The 24889-nt window shown below is 42.8% G+C and overlaps 1 protein-coding gene across 1 annotated transcript in view; it reads left to right on the forward strand.

Moving 5' to 3' along the window:
* The window catches only part of DNHD1 (dynein heavy chain domain 1), a 681063-nt gene that overhangs the window by 199586 nt on the left and 456588 nt on the right, over positions 1–24889 (forward strand). The window contains exons 12-14 of the mRNA XM_033948490.1: positions 7237–7480; positions 14690–14847; positions 18771–18896. Coding sequence (XP_033804381.1) covers positions 7237–7480; positions 14690–14847; positions 18771–18896 — 528 coding nt within the window. The remainder of the gene's footprint in view (positions 1–7236; positions 7481–14689; positions 14848–18770; positions 18897–24889) is intronic.

A 24889-nucleotide genomic window follows, 5' to 3' on the forward strand; every position in this document is an offset into this window, starting at 1 on the left:
ACGATATCCTTATCCTCCTCGAAACAGACCAGAACCTCACAAACCTCCAAGAGAATATCACTTCATGCATAATGAGACTTCACGCCTGGTCCCTCTCTGTACAGATGAAATTAAATGAATCAAAAACAAAATTACTCTGGCTCGGCCCAAAATTAGTACACCTGCCCACCCTCTTCACACTGCCCACAGGCCCTGCCCTGCACCTTGAGTTCTCAATCAAGGTCCTCGGCATCACTCCCTCTCCCTCAACGATCACCTGAATTCCTTGGCAAAATCATGTTTTTTCAGCCTCCACATGCTGAGGAAAGTAAGATCCTACTTTCACCAAAAACATTTCACCGTCCTTGTACAATCAATCATCCTATCCAAACTCGATTACTGTAATGCCATTTATTTATGCCTGACAAAAAAAAGTCTTCGCAGACTCCAGCTTATCCAGAATACTGCAGCCAAGCTGATTTTTGCTAAATGCAAATTTGATCACGTCTCCCCACTACTTACCAATCTTCAGTGGCTCCCAATACTTTCCAGAATTCATTTCAAATGCTCCTGCCTGGCTTTTAAGATCATTCACGGCATCCTTCCGCCCCTAATCCCTCTATCCTTCCTCATCCGGACGCCTGCTACCACCAGATCCGCTCACAGATATAAACTATCCTTGCCCTCTCTACATGGCATCCTCCACGCAGGCAAACTGGGAAGATCCCTCCTCTCCAAAATCACGGGCCTTTGGAACGATCTCACTGTCCCGCTGCGGAACCTGGGCTCCCTCCAACTATTCCGAAAACAACTGAAAACCTGGCTTTTCTCTAACATATAACATCTCTTCTCCTGTTTACATCCCCTCTATTCATATGCTCTTGTAAATCTTTCTCCTCTCTCTCCCTATATTTTTAAGCTTTGTAAACTGTGTCGAGCTCCACTTCCATGGAGATGATGCGGTATATAAACTTAAGGCTTAGTTTAGTTTAGTTTAGTTTACTTACTTGCCTCACAAAAAAGTTTGTTGCTCTTATAACTACTCCTTTCCGTTTTTCCCACTACATTTCCACTCCTTCCAGACAACAATTCCTTGACGTAATCCCCCATCCGAACAAAGTTAGTTTTTAAAAGTCTAGAACCTTTGCTATAGTTTTTAAAAGTCTAGAACCTTTGCTTTTGAATGAGCCCACTCTTTACCCATCTTAATATTAAACCGTACTATTTAGTGATCACTGGATGCCAGATGATCACCCACTGTAACATCAGAATCACTTTCCCCAGTATGGCGAAACAGGGATGACCCTGTAGGATATCTGCGCTGTATTTTGTGGTTTTTATATAGTGGATACTGCTGGAAGTGTTTGTGAAAGGTCCATTGGAGCACGGAGGAGAATCAGAGCAAGCTAAGTAACTTTTTTTGGTTTTCTTCACTGCTGTGCCTGCAGAGTGCTGTGTTTAATTTCAATTGAAAGAAGATTTAGGATTGAAGTACTTTTTTGAATTGAAATATATGGGGTTTGGGAGGATTTTTTTGTGGCCTATGAAGCCAAACTAAGGACTTTTTCTACCACCCAGTGGATTTTTTTCTCAAACTTCAATGATATAGCAGTACACTCTGGTTGGTTATTTTGAGTAAAAGATTCGTATAAGGTTGCTGGCTGAAACTTACTCTTTCTCCTAAGTATAAAGAGGTGATTTCAATTACCCCAACATTGACTGGTTAAATGTTACATCAGGAAGTGCTATGGAGGTAAAATTCCTAGTCGTCATAAATGACTGCTTCTTGGAGCTGGTCTGGAAACCGACAAGAAGGAGAGCTATTTTAGATTTAGGGCTACTTTTACGAAGCCGCTTAAAACGGTTTAACGCGCATAATAGCGTGTGCTAATTTGCCAGCCGCGCTAGCTGCTACCGCTTCCTCTTGAGCAGGTGGTAGTTTTTTGGCTAGCGCAGGGTTAGCATGCACTACAAATGTACGTGCGATAAAGCCACTAATGCGGCTTCATAAAAGGAGCCCTTAGTCCTTTGTGGGATGCAAGGTATCGTACAGGAATTAACTGTGTTGGGGCTGCTGGGAAACAGTGATCGGGCAGAGTACGCTACAGGGATTCAAAGAGGGATTGGATAGATTCCTGAAAGATAGGGGGATTGAGGGGTACAGATAGAGGTAGATAGGGATATAGGGCTAAATTAAGAAAACCTGACAGGTCATGGACCTGATGGGGCCGCCGCGGGTGCGGACTGCTGGGCGTGATGGACCTCTGGTCTGACCCAGTAGAGGCAACTTCTTATGTTCTTATAACGTGATCAAATTTGAGCTGATAGAGGGAGTGACGTCACAAAAGAAGTCTGCTTTAGAGACATTTAATTTTCAAAAGGGCGACTATGATAAAATGAGGAAAATGGTTAAAAAGAAGCTAAAAGGATCAGTTGCAAAGGTTAGGATTGTAAACTAGGCTTGAATGTTATTTAAAAATACCATCATGGAAGCCCAGACTAGATAAATTCCACGTATCAGCAAAGGTGGAAAGAAGAGAGAACGAGAGCCGACATGGTTAAAAGGTGAAGTGAAAGAGGTTAGGGCCAAAAAAACATCCTTTAAAGAATGGAAAAAGGATCTGAATAAAGAAAATAAGAGAGACACAAGCACTGGCAAGTTAGATGCAAAGCATTGATGAAGACAGCTAAGAAAGAATATGAAGAGAAACTTGCAAAAGAGGCAAAAACTCAGAACAATTTTTTTAGGTACATCAGAAGCAGAAAACCTGTGAGGAAATCCGTGGGACTGTTGGATGATCAAGGAGCGAAAGGGGCACACAGGGAGGATAAGGCCATAGCAGAGAGACTGAATAAATTCTTTGCTTAGGTCTTTACAGAAGAAGATGTAAGAGATCTACCTGAACTGGAAATGGTTTTCAAGGGTGATGATGGTGGAGGAACTGAAAGAAATCTCTATGAATCTGGAAGATGTACTAAGCCAAATTGACAAGTTAAAAAGTGATTAATCACCTGGGCCTGATGGTATACATCCCAGGGTACTAAAAGAACTCAAACATGAAATTACTGACCTGTTGTTAGTGATCTGTAACCTGTTGCTAAAATTGTCTGTAGCACCTGAAGTTTGGAGGGTGGCCAATGTTACGCCAGTTTTTAAAATAATAATAATAATTTTATTCTTTTATACCGCCATACCCAGCGAGTTCTAGGCGGTTTACATTAATTAGATTAGGATCCGCATATACATGTAGATTTACAACAAATTTATCGGATTTACAACAAATTTAGCCAAACTTGGGCAGATGAAAGAGGAAGATTTACAACAAATTTAGTCAAACTTGGCAGATGAAGAAGGAAGATTTACAACAAATTTAGCCAAACTTGGCAGATGAAGAAGTGAGAGGGTAGAAGAGGAAGGGGGGGAAAGGAGCTATCATGAAGGAGGGGATGAGCCAAGCAAAGGCCCTGAGATTATCTGAGGGGTTGGTTAAAGGTCTTGTTTGCTGAAAAGGTAGGTTTTGAGTGATTTTCTGAAGTCGAGGTAGGTGGGGGCCTCGAGTATCATTTGGGCTAGCCATGGGTTCAGCTTGGCTGCTTGGAAGGCGAGGGTTTTATCTAGGAATCTTTTGAGTTGACAAAGCTTTAGCGAAGGGAAGGCGAACAGCTGAATTCTGCGGGGTTTCTTGTTGGTGCAGTAAAGGTTAAAGTGGGGGGTGATGTATCTTGGCGAAAGGCCATTTAAAAAGGGTTCCAGGGGAGATCTGGGAAATTACATACTGTTAAGCCTGACTTCATTGCCAGGAAAAATAGTGGAAACAATTATTAAAAATAAAATTGTGGAACACATAGACAAACATGATTTAATGAGATGGAGTCAGCATGGGTTCAGCTGAGGGAGATCTTGCCTCGCAAATTTGTTTGACTTCTTTGAAGATGTGAATAAACATGGATAAAGGTGAACCGGTTGATATAGTGCATCTAGATTTTCAGAAAGCTTTTGATAAAGTTCCTCATGAGAGGCTTCTGAGAAAATTAAAGAGTCATGGGATAGGAGGCAAAGTTCAGTTGTGGATTAGGAATTGGTTATCAGATAGAAAACAGAGGGTAGGGTTAAATGGTCATTTTTCTCAGTGGAGAGTAAACAGCGGCATACCACAGGGATCTGTACTGGGACCAGTGGTAATTAACTTATTTATACCTGATCTGGAAACTGGAACGATGAGCAAGGTGATTAAATTTGCAGATAATAATAATAATAACTTTATTCTTCTATACCGCCATAGTCGAAAGATTTCTAGGCGGTTCACATTCGAAGAAGGCTGGACAATCAGCGAATTACAGGAAGCAAAAAGTGAGGGTTGCATAAGAAATGGGTAGAGGACAGCAAATTACATTGAGGTAGAGAGGGTGGGGGAAAATATCATTAAGGGTGGAGAGGCTTCTGTTTAGGAGATGAATTTCTCAAACAGAACAGTTTTGATTGATTTTCGGAATGCGCCGTAGGTCAGACTGGCTCTATTTATGTAGTTATCCATCCAGAACTGCTGTCTGCCTGCTTGGAACATGAAGGTCCTGTCCAAAAAGGATTTGTATTTGCAGATTGTGAAAAATTGCAGACCTTAGGAAGTTGAAGACTGGGCATCCAATTTCATTACATTACATTACAGATTTCTATTCCGCCATTATCTTTCGGTTCAAAGTAGATTACAAAAAGAGTTATGGAAGGAGGGTTACAACGTTAGATCAGAGAAGATTTCCAAGAGAGGGAAAAGTAGGATCTGGGGTTAGGGAGGGGATGGTAAGAGGGGGGTTAAGCTTTATCATGGTATTAAGCTTTATTAAGGGATTTCTTAAAGAGTATAGTTTTTATTTCCTGGAGAAAAAGTCTATATTCTGTTATTGAGAAAGACATGGGGGAAGCCACTGCTTGCCCTAAATCAGTAGCATGGAATGTTGCTACTCTTTGGGTTTTGGCTAGGTACTAGGGACTTGGATTGGCCACTATGAGAACGGGCTATTGGGCTTGATGGACCATTGGTCTGACCCAGTAAGGCTATTTTTATGTTTTTAATTCTAAAAAGGAACCAATACTAGAGGGCAAGTCCACTATTAGAGCAACTACATTGGCTGCCAATGAAAAAAAGGATCCAGTTCAAGATAGCCTACATGGTCCACAAAGAGATCTATGGTGAGAACTCAGAGGGACTAACTTCAGGTATTAAAGTCCCACACTCTTTCTTCAATTCACACAATTCCGGAAGAAACTAAAGACATACCTCTTTTCACTATAGTCACTTTCTTACACTTCACCCCTTCTTCCTAAACTAATGCTACCGCAAACAATGGAACTAAAGAACATGTTTTAAATTTTATTGTAAATTACACCACATAGATTCTTTGCATTTTAACGCCCAGTCTCCCAGTTTCTTGCAATTTTTCACAATCCTCTTGCGATTTAACAACTTTGAACAACTTTGTCATCAGCAAATTTAATTCTCACTAGTTATTCCCATCTCTAGATCAAACCCCTCTTACTGACATACAAATGCGCTCGCTCAGCTGCCCCTTACTATCTCTCTTCACTTATCTCCCCCTATGATATCCCCCGTGACCTCCGCTTAGCTGGTAAGTCCCTCCTATCTGTGCCCTTCTCTTCAACTGTGAACTCCAGACACTGTCCCTTCTGCCTTGCTGCACTGTATGTTTGGAACAAGCTGCCTGAATCCCTTTGGTAGGCTCCGTCTCTGGCAGTGCTCAAGGCCCAGTTAAAAGCCCACCTCTTTGAGAGTGCTTTCAACTCCTAATTCCTTTTACCTTGGGTTCTGCATCCCTAACCCTATATGTCATATCTGTCTGTCCAAGTTAGATTGTAAGCTCTTCTGAGCAGGGACTGTCTATAAATGTACAGTACTGCATACACCTTTCAGTGCTATATAAGTGATAAGTAGTAGTAGATCATTGATAAATACATTAAACAGCAACGGTCCCAGCATAGACCCCTGGGGACCCCACTATTTACTCTTCTCCATTGAGAATATTGACCATTTAAACCTACTCCAATCCCGGACACAAATCCCCAGCTGAAAAGGTTCTGGTCCTAATACTGCCTCACATGCTCTATCGTTTGTAAGTCAGATGCATCTGGGGATAGTCTCTTTTAGAACGAATAGACGCTTATTATTCCAAAGAGATGTCCATTTATTATGAGTGCTGCATATATATATTTATAGCATTTTACATGGGTCTGTTTTTTCAGCATATGACTTTAGGAAAGACCATATTTGGTAACAGGATACATAAAAGCAGCAAGAAAGAGGTAGCAAACATAAGGGGGGGGGGGTTAGTGGGAAGTTTCCATAACTATGGCATATAATACTGTCTTTGTCTAAGTTCCAGCAAATATTTATTTCTAGCAAATGTTTCTTATCTAAGTTCTGACTCACAAGAAGCAAAATCACTCAGTTAAAACACAGGATGTGGGGGTTCATAACGTAAGGAGGATATGACCTTGGCAAACCAAGTCTGCTAGAACAGGTTGTAAGACACAGAGCTCAGAACACAAAAAGAAAAGACTTTGCATCTTCTTGGCAAATGCAAACTGTTTGCAGCAGTCTTCATATGTAACAAAATCAGGAATAGAATAAACTTACAGGAAGTATATGTCCCTTCAATAGGTGTGAGTCTATTGAAAGGGGTGTGGAGGAGACATCCATTTCTCATTTTTATATGCACAATCCTACTTGCACAAAAGCATTTAATATAAAGCTATAGTGCAATTTTTCAAATTTATTGTATTATATTTATTATAAGCAGATACTTTTTTTTATTAATTTATTTGAAAATAAATTTTATTGAGCAACACAACAGCAATTGAAACACAGCTTAGAATCAAAACTGAAAATATCTGAAGCATACCCCCTCCCCCAGGATCCTCTGTGACACCAAAGCATAACAGAAGAGACTTTTCAATATTTATTATCTGCAGATAATGACAACTGTTAATTGTTCCTCTTGACTAGTCTATCTTATTGCTGTTTTACTAAAGATACCTGCAAGGTACCAAAGATTCAATATACCCACCGGATACTGTTTTGGTTTGGTAGCTTAGTTGCAATGCAGCATCTTTGCCATTCCTATATTCCCATCAAGATACCCTCACTGAGCCTCCTTCTCTAGGCCTACCCTATAGTTTCTGAGTGGAAAGATGGTGGGGTCACAAATGAGATGTAAAAGCAGTTCATTCTCTCTTTTCTGCAGGATGCCTTGAGGGAGATTCAACAGTTTTGCACTGAACATGACTGGCTAGCCAAAATCTATGACTTTGTTTACTCATGGACACCTCGTCATTTGCAAGCGTTGTGTGGTTGCACAGCCATTCAGTACAGAGAGCAAATCCTGCAGCTTCAGGCCTGGGCTGAAAGGGTAAAAAGTATGAAAAGGGTCTTCATCACCCAGAGCAACATTCTTTCCGTGGACTGCAACAACATTCGAGAAGAGATAGGTATGGAGAAAGAGAGAGAGACATTCCTTTGGCAGATTTTGACTATAACACTTTCGGTGCATTTAGACTGCTTGTTCAGTCCTTGATACTTAGTACCCTGGATTATTGTAACACTATTCACATTGCCGGACACCGTACAAATATACATGGAGGGGCATAATCGAAAGGGACGTCTAAGTCCGTTTTCGTCCATCTTGCAAGTCGTCCAAAGTTAAAAAGAACCTAAGACACATTTTTGAAAGATACGTCCAACTTTTTTTTACTTTCAAAAATCGTCTAATTATACGTCCTGCTGATCTAATCGTCCAGGCCACTAAATCGTCCATCTTTATACCACATTTCCATCCAACTGACCGTCCAATTCCAAAACGCCTAGAACAAGCCCTGTTGGACATGGGAGGGGTCTGCAAAGTGATGGACTGCACATCCAGACATGCCACCTAAATAGTGGGGTAACTTACAGGACACTGTTGTGAACTTCACAAAAAGGGTGCCATGGCTTCTCCTCACTACAGCTCCCTTATAGGTGACAGTGAGCCCCCCCAAACCACCTCCAGAATCCCCTAGACCCACTTATCTACCACCCCAATAGCCCTTATGGCTGCAGGAGCCACTTATATGCCAGTAAAAAAGGGTTTTGGGGGTGTATAGGGGAGTGCACATGTTTAAGTATCAATGCAGTGATTACAGGGGCTTATGGGCATGGGTACTTCTCTCTATGGGTCCCTAACCCACCCCCAAGACGACTTAAGCTGCTTCTGGGCTGGACGACTAGGCTTTCCTATGCCAGGCGGCCAGGTGATGATGGTCTGGAGGCTGAAATTTAAAGTTGTGAATAAAATTTTTATGGGGGTGGGGGGATTGGTGATCACTGGGGTAGTGTGTGGGGGGTCTGTGTTATGTGTTTGCAGTGCTTATCTGGCGAGTTTAGGTGGTTTTTTTGTGACTTAGACCACAATTCTTCAACTGCAGGTCCACAGAAAATTCCTGCCGGTCCGCACAGGACCGGCAAGATCAACATCTTCAATTTCCTGCCGGTCTGCGCAGGACCAGCAAGGTCGAAGAGCTGTAGTTCGTGCAGGGCTGGAGAGATAATGGGGAGTCTCAGACAGTGTGCTTTCTCTCCTCCCAGCAGCTCTCCTTACTTACAAGCGCAGCCATTCAAGAAGGAAGCCTTGGAGCTTTTGCTGAGTCGGGCCGCCTCTGATGATGCAACTTCCGCTTTCCTCAGAGACGATGCGACCCAACAAAGGACCCGAGGCTGCCTTACTGAATCTCAGCGCTGGCAAGTAAGGAGAGTTGCTGGGAGGGGAGAAAGCTGCTGGGCATGGTGAAAAAAAAGGGACAGTTGCTACTGGACCTGGAGAGGGAGAAGGAGAGATGCTGCTGGGAGGGGAGGAGGGAAAGGAGTCTGGGAAGCTGCTGGGCAAGGGGAAAAAGGGACAGCTGCTACTGGACCTGGAGGGAGGGAGAAGGAGAGGAGGGGAGGGGAGGGGAGGAAAGGAAAGGGAAGAGAGTAACTGCTGGACAGGGGGAGGAGGGAAGGGAGAAGAAAAAAAGGAAGGAAACAGCTGGCAGGGAGATTAGAGGAAGGGGAGAGACAGGAATGAGATGGGAAGGGGGGGTCAGCAGAGAAATTGAGAGGACAAAGATGCTAGATCTGGTGTAGGAGAGATAAAAATGAAGAGAGCAGTGAAGCTGGAATGAATCGTGTAAAAAGGAGAGAGGGGCATAGACTGGATGGAAAGGGGAGAGGGGCATAGAAAGAAGACAAATACCATATGGAAGGGGGAGAGATCAGACAGTAGATGGAAGGGGCAGATGCTGGATTGAAGAGACAGAGAGGGCAGACGCTGAAAGGAAGAGAGTGAAAAGAAGATGAAAGCAGAAACCAGAGACAACAAAAGGTAGAAACAAATAATTTTATTTCTAATAGAATATATTAGATTTGAAATATATATATCCTGCTAGAGCTGGTGTTAGACATAACTGGGGACTGCAAAGTCCAGGCAGTGGCTTAGTGCTCTCTCTGACCAGGGGGGCAGTTGCCCTAGTTGCACTCCCCTAACCTTATTCCTGCTATGTGTGACTGCGGTATTCTGTTAGCATGATATTTCTGTGTAGTATTCTGTAATAATTTGGCTTATTCAGTTTTCTTGATAGTAGAGGGGATATATGTGAAGGGGAGGGGAGACAGGGGTTTTGTTGATCCTTGCTCTGTATTATTTGTATTTATAAAATGACAATTGTACAGAATATTGTTTCTTTTTATACTTTAATAAAATACATTCAGTATAAAATCATAACTGAGGCTTGTGCGGATGGGATCAGATGGTTTGCGAGGACTGAGCTCGCAGAGACGGGGTGGAAACGGAGTTTTTAAATTTCAGTCCTAGTAGTTTGCCGGTCCACAAAATAATTTTTTTTTTCCGCCAGTCCATAGGTGTAAAAAGGTTCCGTCCAAGTTCCGTCTAGGCTCTGTTGTTAAACTTTCGGTTATACATGCTGTACAACTAAGTCTAAGCCGGCCCACGTCCCGCCCAACTCCCGCTCTCAACACGCCTCCCGAAACGCCCCGTTTAGCTTTGGACGTTGAGCGGCACTATGAATGCCTAGGTCTTTTAGAAATACGTCCAAAACCCGGTTGTATTATCGGTGCTTAGACATTTTTGAGAAATGTTCGTCCAAGTGCCGACTTAGGCCGGTTTTTTGACGTTTTTCTCTTTCGATTATGAGCCCCTTAGACTTCAGAGTACAGAATGTCGCAGTGCGTCTGATTTTCAATCGGAAAAAAACAGATCATATTATATCTTACTATAGAAGGCTCCATTGGCTCCCATTTGAAGCCCGTATGAGGTTTAAACTGGGAACACTTTGTTATAAAGTTTTGCATGGTCAAGCACCATAGTACCTATTAGAATTATTTACTTTATTCACACTGAATCATCCACTACGTAATACTGTTTTATTTGTTGCTCCCCCAGTTCGAGGTTGTATCTATAAAAAGTTCCAGCAACGCTTGCTTGCTTTTGGGACAAAGAGTTATGCATTTTGTTTGGAAGGTCTTGCTCAGTCGCACATTTCAGAAAGTTATGAAAATCATTTTTATTCACAAAATTTTTAGAGAACTAAAATAATTAACAATTATTCTGTAGTTCACTGGAAAAGTCCAGTTTTTTGTCTTTTGTGAACTGCATCAATCCATGAGGTTTTGCCATCTATAAATGTGATGTAATATAAAGTATGTGCAGGCCACGTGTACCTTAACTGACTCTTAGATGCACAAGTGCACTAAGTGGGTAGATTACATCAGCTACCTGTAAGAAAAGAAGATGATAATCCTCTACACCAGCGATGTCAAAGTCCCTCCTCGAGGGCCGCAATCCAGTCGGGTTTTCAGGATTTCCCCAATGAATATGCATGAGATCTATTTGCATGCACTGCTTTCATTGTATGCTAATAGATCTCATGCATATTCATTGGCTAAATCCTGGAAACCCGATTGGATTGCGGCCCTCGAGGAGGGACTTTGACACAAAGGAAAATAGAAGCAGACTAGATAAATCCAGCACAAGGGTTTTGTTCAAAAAAGTCTTGATGCAGATCTTCATTTCAGCACAGAAGCGTAGTTGGTTTTGAGAAAGGTTTGGACAATTTCTTGGAGGAAAAGTCCATAGTCGGTTATTGAGAAAGCCACTGCTTGCCCTGGATTGGATTGGACACCGTGAGAACGGAATACTGAGCTAGTCTGACCCAGTTAGGCTATTGTTATGCCTCAGGAGTCACTAATTCTGAAAAAAATTATATATATATTAGATTAGATAAATGCATACATATAAAACAATACGAGCAAGCAAATAGAAAAATGCAGCATGTCATTAATAAAAAGGAATAACTGAACTGGCAAAGGGAATGGGGACTTGTATACTGTCTTTCTGTGGCTTTGGCATTCAGAGCTGACATTCAAGCCCTTCTTTAGATACGTGAAAGGGAAAAAACCCGCAAAAGAGGCGGTGGGACCCCTGGACGACCAGGGAAGAAAAGGGTACATTAAGGAAGATAAACAAATTGCGGACAAACTAAATTCCTTCTTTCCGTCTGTCTTTACGGAGGAGGATACTGCAAAAATACCAGAGGCAATGAAAGTGTTTAATGGAGTAATAGAAGACAGCCTCACCACAGTTGAAGTGGAGTTGGACCAGATATACTACCAGATCGACAAACTTAAAAGTGACAAATCCCCTGGACCGGATGGAATTCATCCGAGAGTCTTAAAAGAATTGAAGATTGAAATCGGAGAGTTATTGCAAAAACTCACCAATCTGACAATCAGAACTGGACAGATACCAGATGACTGGAAGATAGCGAATGTCACGCCAATTTTCAAAAAAGGATCGAGAGGAGAACCGGGCAACTACAGACCAGTGAGCCTTACGTCTGTCCCTGGAAAGATGGTTGAAGCACTGATCAAGGATAGCATAGTCCGGCACTTAGATACACACGACTTGCTGAAACCCAGTCAACATGGGTTCAGGAAAGGGAAATCATGTTTAACGAATTTGCTTCAATTTTTTGAGACCGTGAACAAGCAAATTGATAGTGGAATGCCGGTGGACATAATTTATTTGGACTTCCAGAAAGCATTCGACAAAGTTCCGCATGAAAGACTTCTCAGGAAACTACAAAGCCATGGAATAGAGGGAGATATACAAAGGTGGATAGGCAAATGGCTGGAAAACAGGAAGCAGAGAGTGGGCATAAATGGGAAGTTCTCAGACTGGGAGAAAGTGACTAGTGGTGTGCCCCAGGGCTCGGTACTTGGGCCGATTCTATTTAATATATATATCAATGACCTGGAAGGCGGAATATCCAGTGAGATCATTAAGTTTGCAGACGACACAAAGCTATGCCGGGAAATCAGATCGCAGGAAGATAGCGAGGAACTCCAGAGCGACTTGTATCAGCTAGAGAAATGGGCAGAGCAATGGCAGATGAAGTTCAACGTGGAGAAATGCAAAGTAATGCATTTAGGTAGTAAGAATAAGGAACACGAGTATAGAATGTCAGGAGCAACTCTGGGTAAGAGCGAACAAGAAAAGGACCTGGGTGTACTGATAGATAGGACCCTAAAGCCGTCGGCACAATGTGCGGCAGCGGCAAAGAAAGCAAACAGAATGTTGGGCATGATAAAGAAAGGAATCACGAGTAGATCGGAGAAAGTCATAATGCCGCTTTATAGAGCAATGGTCAGACCACACTTGGAATACTGTGTACAACATTGGTCTCCCAACCTAAAGAAGGATATAAAACTGCTGGAGAGGGTGCAGAGACGAGCAACGAAACTAATAAGAGGTATGGAGAAATTGGAATATGAGGAACGACTCAAGAAACTAGGATTGTTCTCCCTTGAGAAGAGGAGGCTGCGAGGGGACATGATAGAGACGTTCAAAATACTGAAAGACATCGATAAAATAGAGCAGAAAAACAAATTATTTACATTGTCCAATGTGACACGGACAAGAGGACATGGTTTGAAGCTAAGGGGTGACAAGTCCAGGACAAATGTCAGGAAGTTCTGCTTTACGCAGCGAGTGGTGGACGCATGGAATGCTCTTCCACAGGAGGTTATTAAGGAATCCACTGTGCTAGGATTCAAAGGCAAATTAGATGCACATCTCCTTATGAGAGGCATAGAGGGATATGGGTGATTAGAACAATCAGGTGTATACCTGACTGGGCCTCCGCGTGTGCGGATTGCCGGACTCGATGGACCATGGGTCTGATCCGGAGATGGCAGTTCTTATGTTCTTATGTTCTTATGTTCAAAGTGGTGGGCACTGAATTTGATCTCACAATCTCTGGTGCAGTGAACCCCACCTCCCAAGATGAAAAACATGCTAATGTAAATAGGTATAAATGAACTATAAATTCGTACAGGTAAATGAATGTGCTTTCACTTTCTCCTTTTGATTTTCCATCTTTACCAATTGCTCTTGGAGTAATTTCTTCTTCTCCCTTTAACTGGAACACACATTCAGCCGCTGACCTCTGGTCTTCTAGTATAGCTTCAATAAAGTGGTTAGCTGCCTTTAGCTCCATAGCTAGATCCCGAGGTAGGCTTTGAACCTCTACATGGTGATCCTTCAGGGTTTCTGTTTCTTCATCTGCCATAGATAACATGACAGACAACCTACTCAATTCTTCAATCTCGTCCAAACCACCAGGGTTGTTGTTCTCCCATCTCTTGGTCTGCGCTTAAGACCAGCGCTTAACCTCTATCTGGGGACCATCCCGTCTCCCCTTTTCCTTCTTGGATTTTTTTTTCTTTGACTCTGACGTCAGAGGAGGGGTAGGACCGCAGCAGAGGAAACAGCTTAAAGCACTTAGTAAAGACGCTGTAACCACGATTCACTGCAGCTATAAGGTAAACACTGTGGGGAGGCCAGAGGGAACACGGAGGCCTTCCAGGGGTGGGGGATGTGATGTAATGTGATGCGCAGTGCAGTCCTTCGGGGAGGCCAGGGGGGAAGCCGACAGCAGCACTTCCCGACTGACCCTCCCTCCTGCCCTCTAAAGCAGATGCGGCAGCGGTCAGCCAACAAGAGCAGTGCTGCCACTCCTGCTTTAGGGGGCGAGGGTCCGAATCGGGAAGCCGATTTTTTAAAAATTTAAATCGATTCAAATCGATTCACCCGAAGTGAATCGGTGAACCGATTTGAATCGTGAATCGAGCAGCACTAGTGTGGGGGTATACTTTCATCCCTCCAGTTGTCATCTGGTCAGTTTGGATACCTTTTTGGCCCTTATTCATTTTAAAAATTGGTCTAGCCCAAAGCATCCAAATTATGCCCTGGACGTTTTGTAAAATGTGTGGTTATAATGTCCAAGTGCTAAGCCTATCCTACTCCTGCCCAAAACAGGCCCCCTTATGATTTAGATTCACTGGAGACAAAACAACCAGAAAGAGGTCTAAAATGTCAGTTTTGAATATGTCCCTTACTCAGCAATCCAAGTGTCGGTTTATGCTCTCTTTTGGATGTCTATCCTTTTTGAAAATGAGCCCTATGTATGTGATTCTTCTTTGAGTTCTCTATTGTGCTTTATGCTTCATGGGTTTGTAAATTCTCTTTGGAATGATAGGCTCTAATTTTTGTCCTTTGCATTCTTTCTTTTTTCTGGATTCTCTATTTTTTTTCTTCTTTTATGTAGTTCCATTACTGGTTTCAATAACAGGAGATATTTTCTCAGTGCTGACAGCGGAGAGTATACAGAGATCCAAGCTGTTGATATCAGAACTAAGCAATGCGACCAAAGTTTTTCAGACCATTAATACAGAAATCTCCACTTTCTCCCACTGTACAAGGAAGGTATGTCCTCCAGAATAAGCAGACCCCTGTTGTTTATTTGAGCAGAGGTCGCTAACATGTTATGTAACTGATGTTGTTTTACTGTATATGCATTGTTGTTTTATTACATATATATTTGTTGTGACCTACTTTGTATAAAGTGAGATACAAATAAATAAACTATAAACTATATTATTTAGAACATAAGAATAGCTTTACTGGGTCCGACCAATGGTCCATCAAGCCTAGTAGCCTGTTCTCACGGTGGCCAATCCAGGTCCCTACTACCTGGCCAAAATCCAAGGAGTAGCAACATTCCATGCTACCATTCCAGGGCAAGCAGTGGCTTCCCCATGTCTTTCTCAATAACAGACAATGGACTTTTCCTCCAGGAAATTGTCCGCTTTTACTACAACCTTTGGCAATGTATTCCAGAGCTTAAGTATTCTCTGAGTGAAAAAATATTTGCTCCTATTGGTTCTAAAAGTATTTCCCTGTAACTTTGAGTGTCCCTAGTTTTTGTAATTCTTGAGCTAAGGCGACCAGATTTGAATGCAATACTCCAGGTGAGATCGCACCATGAAGCGATACAGAGGCATTATAACATTTTTATTTATCTTCAGGATTTATAAACTGCTTAAGTCTAAGTGGTGTACATATCAAACATACACAGAATGAAAACAAGCAATATAATAACAAAAATAGTAAAAATTAGTAATTGGTAGAGCATTTTAAAGTGCATGATAAAATCAAAATCGTTCCTCCTTAACCTTAATCTTCCCTTAAAATTCAAGACCACCCAAATGAATGAATCTCACTGAGTTTAGAGAAAAGCATCTACAAATAATCGAGTTTTTAAAAGTTTCTTGAACGACACATGATCCCTATATACTCTCAATACTCCCGGAAGGGAATTCCAAAGTTTTTCCTCTTGTTAACCATCCCTTTTTGAATAACTCCTAGCATTTTGTTTGCTTTAATGACCGCCGCTACACATTAGGTGGAAGGTTTCAGCATATTATCTAAAATGACACCCAAATCTTTTTCTTGGGTGGAGCCTAGCATCCGATAACTATGATTTGGGTTATTCTTCCCAATGTGCATCACTTTGCGTTTGTCTACATTAAATTTCATTTGCCAATTTCCTAAGGTTTGCCTACAATTTTTCACAATCTGCATGTGTTTTAACAACTTAATCACCTCACTCATTATTCCAATTTACAGATCATTTATAAATAAGTTAAATAGCACTGGTCCTAGTACAGATTCCTGTGGCATTCCACTATTTTCCTTCCTCCATTGAGAAAAATGGCCATTTAACTCTACCCTCTGTTTTCTATCCGATAACCAATTCCTATACCGTTTTCCCAGAGGAGTTCATAACGGTTTACATGCATTTATTCAGGTGTTTTTCCCTGTCTGTTCCGGCGGGATCTATCTAATATATGTAGGGCAATGGGGGACCAAGTGACTTGCCCAGAGTTACAAGGAACAGTGTGGGTTTGAACTCTGAACCTCAGGGTGCTGAGGCTGTAGCTCTTAACTCCTGCATCACATTCTCAGAAGATAGCATGGCAAACGCTGTCTGACAGATGGCAAAACATAATATAACAAAACATGGTACTGTGAGACTTAACATGGCAAGCATAGTACGGCAAACATAGTATCACAAAGCATGGCTAACATAGTATGACACGACTTGGCAAAAACGGTAAGGTCAACAAGCATAACAAAATATAGGATGGAAGACATGGAGTGGCAAACATTGTGTGGTAAATATGGCATGAGAGATTATAGAATGGCAAACATAGTATGGTAAATATGATGTATAGTATAATACAGTAGAACAAAGATGGTGAACAGTATGACAAAGTGTGGAAGAACAGTGTATGAGAAAACTTTGCATGGTCAGACGTAGGACGAATTGCATAGCATTTGAGACGTGAGACAGCAGAAGGTTGGGGCACTTTGTCTGAAAGTTCGGGGATTTGGATTGGCGCATTCTCATAGAGCAGAGGTGTCCAACCTTTTGGCTTCCCTGAGCTGCACAAACGTGCAAACACTGCAGCAAGACAGAGGAGGGAGCCGGCAAGATGGTAAACACCCAGGGGCAGCAGAGGAAAACACTACATCGCCCTTGACCGGGGCCGCACAAAATACTTCACAGGGCCACAGGTTGGACACCCCTATCATAGAGGATCAGGGAAGAGGTGTTATTGCCTTCTTGAAGTTCAGTAGGCCCTCTAATGATCTTATGTAGGTACGTAGTTTGTTCCAGAGGCATGGTAGTTAGTGCTAATAAGATATTTTTTGGGCGTTCTCAAGGTGGAAGGCGCAACCTGAGGGCGCATGTAATCGTTTTTCTTCTTGTGAGCAAAGCGGAAGTATGGAGGCCAAATAGGTCAGTACCATGTTGTGGAAGAGTTTGTAGGCTATTCCTCGGCCTTTGAATATATTATACATTGTTTCTCGATCCATAGCCCTCTAACATATAGCGTACCTGCCTCCAATTTGATCTACTCTATCCTTGCAATATAATTTGTACCCAGATAACACAGTGTCCTATTGATTGTCCTCCTTCCACCAGGCCTATGAGATGCCTATTATATCTACCTTATCTTTCAGTGCTATATACTCTCCTATTTATTTTTTAGGCTTCTAGCATTTGTATGCAGACACTTCAATTTGTGTTTTTTCCTTGTTTCTACAGGTTGCTGAGAAGATGACAGGGATAATTTAAGTTCTTTACTCCTGGCTTTCTTTCATCATTATTGAAACCTCTCTATTGGGACTTCCTAAATATCCTGTTTCAATAGTATCCTTCAAGGATACTTCAGACTGAACCGGCCGTTCCCCCCTCCCCCCAATCTCGTTTTAAAAGCTGCTCTATTTCCTTTTTATGTTCAAATCTGTTTTTATTGTGGATCAAAGACAAAATATAAAACAGAACAGAGTCCTTCCAAACCAGAATCCAACAATAAACAATTTTTGTGTGTTTTATACAGTACATGCCTCCCCTTCCCATCCAAACCTTTCCCCAACAACCAATTCCCCCTTAAAACGTCAAGGAAAGAAAAACTAGGGTAGAAGAGAGAAGAAGCATTACAGAAGGTTAGATAAGTTCCTGTTGGACCAGAACATACGCAGGTAAGGCTAGACTCAAGGAGGGCACTAGTCTTTGACCAAGAGCTGCCGCGTGAGCGGACTGCTGGGCACAATGGACCACTGGTCTGACCCAGCAGTGGCAAATCTTATGTTCTTAACCCTTCCAGGGTCCCGAACTCTTGTGACTCCTGGGCAGCATCAAAAACTCTTCCCTAACTAAAGTTTAATAAAAACTCCAACAATAAACTAAAAATAGAAAGTAGTATCTGATCCTAAGGAACAGCTTGGTGCCTGCAAAACTCCTTAAGAGATAGTGTTCAAGATTAAGCTACGACCTCGACAGGACAAGGAAGCTAGATAAGCCCCCCAAATAAACAGAAAGTGTTACATCTATGAGCACAGCCCACTGCTTCACAGGCCTCCCAAGAGGACAAATTATGCACTAATGATCTCCATCTCCAAAAAGATGGGGATTCTGAGGTGATCCAAGATTGCAGTATGCATTTGCGAGCAAGGAGACACACCTTACGACACCACTGAGGACCCCCCTTAGGGAGGCCTCTGAAAGCTCCCGGCATATCAAGTACCAATTGCTCCACAGTGCCCGAAAGGCCAGTATTGGGCAGACCTGCACAGTCTGTGTTCCATATATGGTGGTAGGATGGGCTGGGGTGGGCATCGATGTGAAGATTAGGACTAAGTGGTCAGTACCCTACTGATGGACAGTAAACAGTGATGTTCAACAAACATCTGCGATGGAACAAGTGCTACTTAATAAACAAAATTACACAGTGTGGTATCAGAAATAAAATATGACATATAAATTATTCTTTTCACAGGTAGAAAAATACAAGCAGCACATTCCAGAGCTCCAGGAGCGAGTAAATTACATCTGTTCCCTGAATGAGGTGATTCGAAAAAATTGTCGTCCACTTCATGTAGAGGAGGAGACTCTGGAGCATAAAGTGAGTATGGAGAAGGGAAGAATAAAAGAGGGAATCCAAGAGGAATGGGGGAAGGATGAGATTGGAACATGTTATAAGTATGAAGAAGGGAGGAAAAAAGGAGGAAATCCAAGAGGGATGGAGAGGATGAGACTCTAGAGAAAGAAGAGAATCCAAGAGGGATGGGGGGATGAGATTCTGGAGCATATTGTGGGTATGGAGAAGGGAAGAATAATGAAGGGAATTCAAGAGGTATGGGAAGGGCAAGACATTGGTGAATACTGTGAGTATGGAGAAGGGAAGAATAAAGGAGGAAATCCAAGAGAAATGGGGGAGGACGAGACTGGAACATATAAGTATGAAGAAGGGAGAAAAAAAGGAGGGAATCCAAGAGGGATGGAGAGGATGAGACTCTGGAGCATGGAGAAGGGAAGAATAAAGAAGGGAATACAAGAGGGATTGAAGGGTGAGACTCTGGAGCATATTATGGATATGCAGAAGGGAAGAATAATGGAGGGAATCCAAACGGGATGAGGGGGTGAGACTTTGGAGCATATTGTGGGTATGGAGAAGGGAAGAATAATGAAGGGAATCCAAGAGGGATGGGAAGGCAAGACACTGGTGAATACTGTGAGTATGGAGAAGGGAAGAATAAAGGAGGGAATCCAAGAGGGATGGGGGGTGAGACTCTGGAGCATATTGTGTGTATGGAGAAGGGAAGAATAATGGAGGGAATCCAAGAGGGATGGGAAGGGCAAAACACTGGCGAATACTGTGAATATGGAGAAGGAAGGAAAAAGAAAGTAATCCCGGAGGGGCAGGGAGGATGGGACACTGGAGTATACTGCAAGTATGGAGAAGGGAGGTTAAAAAGGAGGAAATCCAGTAATGACAGGGGAGGACAAGACTGGTAAATTTTCAGAAAAATCTAGCTAACCTGGGAGATCCTGTAGGTTAAAAATATCACCCTACAGAGCAGTTGTAAATGGCTACCTTAAGCTGAACCAGCTAAATTGTATCTGGAGAGTTATGATTTTTGTCAAACCTAAGGCTGTATTAGTGCTGCCCAATTTGCCAATTCGAATTGATTCACCAAGCCTGGGACCAGCATGATTTGAATAATAAAATGACCAGACAACAAAAGGTAGAAAAAAATCATTTTATTTTCTATTTTGTGATTACAATATGACAGATTTGAAATGTCTAACACCAGAGCTGGTGTTAGACAACGAGTGTGAGGAAAAGTCTTTCTTTTTTGTTTATTTTGTTTACACCACAACGCTGGCGTGGGGCTGGAGAGGGCAAAGGGAGCTGGAGTGGGTGAAGAGGCTACAAAATAAACCCGCCAGGATGTTTGAAGAAAATGCCCTATTGGGTGAGAAAAGTGAATCAAATCAAAAAGTCAATTCAATAGGCCAAATTGAATTGAATCGAAAAATGTTTCCCTGAATTGGGCAGCATTAGGTTGGATGTTCAGATTGTGATGGGGAAGGGTGAGAAGCACTGCACTGGAGTGCCTGTTCCTTTTAATTACCAGTTGAATTTTTTCCCAGAGTTGATTCCACAAAAGTAAAATGAGCCAATCCAGATTTTCCAGTTAACCTAAATAAAGGCTTTTCACCCAGCTTTTTTAAGAACATAAGAACATAAGAAGTTGCCTCCGCTGGGTCAGACACGAGGTCCATCGTGCCCAGCAGTCCGTACCCGCAGCGGCCCATCAGGCCCACGACCTGTAATGTGATCCTTCTCTAATCCCTTTTATCCTTCTATCTATACTCTGTCTAAAACCTATCTTTACCCCTATTTGTATCCTTCAATCCCCCTATCGTTCAGGAATTTATCCAAACCTTCCTTGAACCCCCGTAGTGTACTCTGTCCTATCACAACCTCCGGAAGCGCATTCCAGGTGTCCACCACCCTCTGTGTAAAGAAGAACTTCCTAGCATTGGTTCTAAAATTGTCCCCTTTCAGCTTCTCTGAGTGCCCCCTGGTGCTTGTGGTTCCCAATAATCTGAAGAATCTGTCCCTTTCCACCCTCTCTATGCCCTTCATGATCTTGAAAGTCTCTATCATGTCTCCTCTGAGTCTCCTCTTTTCAAGGGAGAAGAGCCCCAGCCTTCCCAACCTGTCTGTGTATGAAAGGTTTTCCATACCTGTTATCATTTTCGTCGCTCTTCTCTGGACCCTTTCAAGTATCGCCATGTCCTTCTTGAGGTACGGTGACCAATACTGGACACAGTACTCCAGATACGGACGAACCATCGCACGATACAGCGGCATGATGACTTCCTTTTTCCTGGTCGTAATGCCCTTCTTAATAATACCCAGCATTCTGTTTGCTTTCTTGGAGGCCGCTGCACATTGTGCCGTTGGTTTCATTGTAGTATCTACCAGTACACCCAAGTCTTTTTCAAGATTACTATCCCCTAGCACTGACCCCCCCCACCCCCCCATTTTGTAGCTGAACATCGGGTTTTTTTTCCCTAAATGCATTTCTCTATATTAAAGTGCATTTGCCATTTGCTTGCCCACTCCTCCAGTTTGTTTAGGTCCCTTTGTAGGTCTTCACATTCTTCCGTGGTTCTAACCCTGCTGCAGAGTTTGGTGTCATCCGCAAATTTTATAACTTCACACTTCGTCCCTGCTTCTAGGTCGTTTATGAATACATTGAACAACAGCGGTCCGAGCACCGACCCCTGGGGAACACCGCTCGTGACCTTCCGCCAGTCCGAGTAGTGTCCCTTCACTCCGACCCGTTGCTTTCTGTCTGCCAACCAGTGTTTAATCCATCTGTGTACGTCCCCTTCCACCCCTGGCTCCACAGCTTCCTAAGAAGCCGCTCATGGAGCACCGTGTCAAAGGCCTTTTGGAAGTCAAGATAGATGATGTCTATGGGTTCTCCTTTGTCCATCTGGCTGTTTATCCCTTCAAAAAAGTGCAGTAGGTTCGTTTGGCACGATCTTCCCTTGCAGAAGCCGTGCTGGCTCACTTTTAGTTGTCCATTTTTTTCTATGTGTTCGCAGATGGTGTCCTTTATTAGTGCCTCCATCATCTTGCCTGGGACTGAAGTCAGGCTTACTGGCCTGTAGTTCCCCGGGTCACCCCTCGATCCCTTTTTAAAGATAGGTGTGATATTTGCTATTTTCCAGTCCTCCGGGATCTCCCCAGTTTTCAAGGACAAGTTGCAAATTTGTCGGAGAGTTTCCGCTATTTCGTTCCTTAGCTCTTTTAGAACCCTTGGGTGGATTCCGTCCGGGCCCGGTGATTTGTCGCTTTTTAGTCTGTCTATCTGTTTGAGGACCTCCTCATGGCTTATCTCTATATGCACCAGTTTTTCCTCTTGATCTCCACTTATGATCTCTTCTGGTTCTGGTACATTCGATGTGTCCTCGCTCGTGAAGACCGACGAGAAGAACTTGTTTAACCTGTCGGTTACCTCTTTTTCCTCTTTTACCACCCCCTTTCTGTCTCCATCATCCAACGGTCCAACTTCCTCCCTCACCGGTTGTTTCCCCTTGACGTATCTGAAGAACGATTTGAAGTCTCTGGATTTCTCAGCCAGCTTCTCCTCGTATTCTCTCTTTGCTTTCCTAACCACTCGGTGACATTCTTTCTGGTAATTTTTGTGTTCTTTCCGGTTTTCCTCGGTTTGGTCCTTTTTCCATTTTCGGAACGATTTTCTTTTATCTCCTATCGCCCTCTTTACTTCTGTCGTTATCCATACCGGGTCTTTTGTTCGATTTTTTTTGCACCCTTTCCTAAACCTGGGAATGTACAGGTTTTGTGCTTCCAGCACCGTGTCCTTGAATATGGACCATGCTTTCTCTATGGTTTCCATCCATTTTGAGCGATTTTTGAGTTTCTTTTTCACCACTGCTCTCATAGCTTCATAGTCCCCTTTCCTGAAGTTGAGCGTCGTCGCTGCAGTTCTTTTCACTTTGGATGCTCCTACCTCTAGTTTGTACCGGATCATGTTGTGATCACTATTTCCTAGTGTCGGATACTCAAAGTATAAAGGCAAAAATAACACCACAATCTCAAAGCCAAACCAAACAGTATCTGAAGAGTACGTATGCTTTTTAACAGCAAAATTAAATACAGTTCTTTCTTTTTATTCCCCAAACTGGGAATTTTTTGAATTTCAAGCTTTGGTCATTCCTCTCCCTGGGATGCCCTCTTCTCCTCCACTTCCAGGAAAGCATACCAGTTCTTCAGTTCAAGGGTGGGTGGAGTCACAATACCAGTCTTGCAGGGTTCTTGACTCAGATTATGGAATCCTGCAAGATTGGTACTTTGACTCCACCTACCCTTGAACTGAAGAACTGGTATGCTGCCCTGGAAGTGAAGGAGATGAGAGCTTCCCAGGGAGAGGAACGACCAAAGCTTGAAATCCCCAAAATTGCTGGAGGTGTAAGGTAGTGGTGGTTGGTGATTCCCTTCTGAGGGTTACAGAAGCATCCATCTGCAGAGCAGACATGATGTCCCAGGAGGTATGCTGCCTGCCTCATACCAAAATCCAAGATGTTATGGAAAGATTGCCAAGACTCATCAAGCCTGTTGACTATTATCCGATGCTGCTCATCCATGTTGGCACTAATGATACTGCCAGGTACCCCTGCGAATGTATCAAAAGTGACTGTGGCTCTGGGAAAGAAAATGAAGCAGTTGGGCGCAGAGGTGGTATTCTCGTCCATCCTCCCTGTCGAGGGTAAGAGCCAAGTCACAGAAGCACGCATCCTGGAGATGAATGCATAGCTAAGTGGATGGTGTCGTTGAGAGCATTTTGGCTTCCAATGGCTTCTGAGCAGGGATAGTATCCATCTCTCAAAGAAGGGAAAAAGTGTCTTTGGCAGCAGGCTTGCTAATCTACTGTAGAGGGCTTTAAACTAGAAGTGCTGAGGCAGAATGATCAAAGTCCCCAGGTGAGTATAAACCCTCAGGTAAGTAAATCACTGAATACCTCTACACGGATGGGAAAAGGGAGCAATATCTGGAAAGCAGTATATACTAATGTTCGAAATATGGGAAACAAGATTCTGTATCTAGAAGCTGTGATGGAAGAAGATGAGTTGGATATAGTGGCGATCACGGAGACGTGGTTCACCGAGAACCATGACTGGGATGTAGTTATATTGGGCAATAATCTGTTCAGGAAAGACAGCATAGGAATAAAAGGAGGGGGAGTTGCGTTATATGTTAAAGATCATATTAAAGCCACACAATTGCAGGATCTGCAGGGCAAGAAAGAGGCACTGTGGATCAATTTGGAAAGAGGGAATGGTGAATAGATTTACATTGGTTTGATATACAGGCTTCCTTCACAGATGGAAGAAGTGGACAGATTTAATAGTAGACATTCAGAATATATCTAAAAAGGGGAAGTTTTACTAATAGGTGATTTTAACATGCTGGATGTTGATAAGAGTATCTTTCTTGTGGGGTCTTCTAGAAGTAGGGAAATCCTGGATTCTCTACAAGGAGAACTGTTCCAGCAGTTAGTAATGGAACCCCAATGGGAAGGGATCATACTGGACTTAATGCTTACAAACGCGTCTGATAAAGGGGATGGAAAACCTTTCATACGCTGAGAGATTGGAGAAACTGGGTCTCTTTTCCCTGGAAAAGAGGAGACTTAGAGGGGATATGATAAAGACTTACAGGATCATGAAGGGCATAGAGAGAGTAGAGAGGGACAGATTCTTCAAACTTTCGAATAATAAAAGAACAAGAGGGCATTCAGAAAAGTTGAAAGGGGACAGATTCAAAACGAATGCTAGGAAGTTCTTCTTTACCTAAAGTGTGGTGGACACCTGGAATGTGCTTCCAGAGAACGTAATAGGGCAGAGTACGGTACTGGGGTTCAAGAAAGGATTGGACAATTTCCTGCTGGAAAAGGGGATAGAGGGGTATAGATAGAGGATTACTGCACAGGTCATGGACCTGTTGGGCCGCCGCATGAGCAGACTGCTGGGCATGATAGACCTCATGTCTGACCCAGCAGAGGCATTGCTTAT

The sequence above is a fragment of the Geotrypetes seraphini genome, chromosome 6 (assembly GCF_902459505.1).
Source record: "Geotrypetes seraphini chromosome 6, aGeoSer1.1, whole genome shotgun sequence".
Classification (NCBI taxonomy): Eukaryota; Metazoa; Chordata; class Amphibia; order Gymnophiona; family Dermophiidae; genus Geotrypetes; species Geotrypetes seraphini.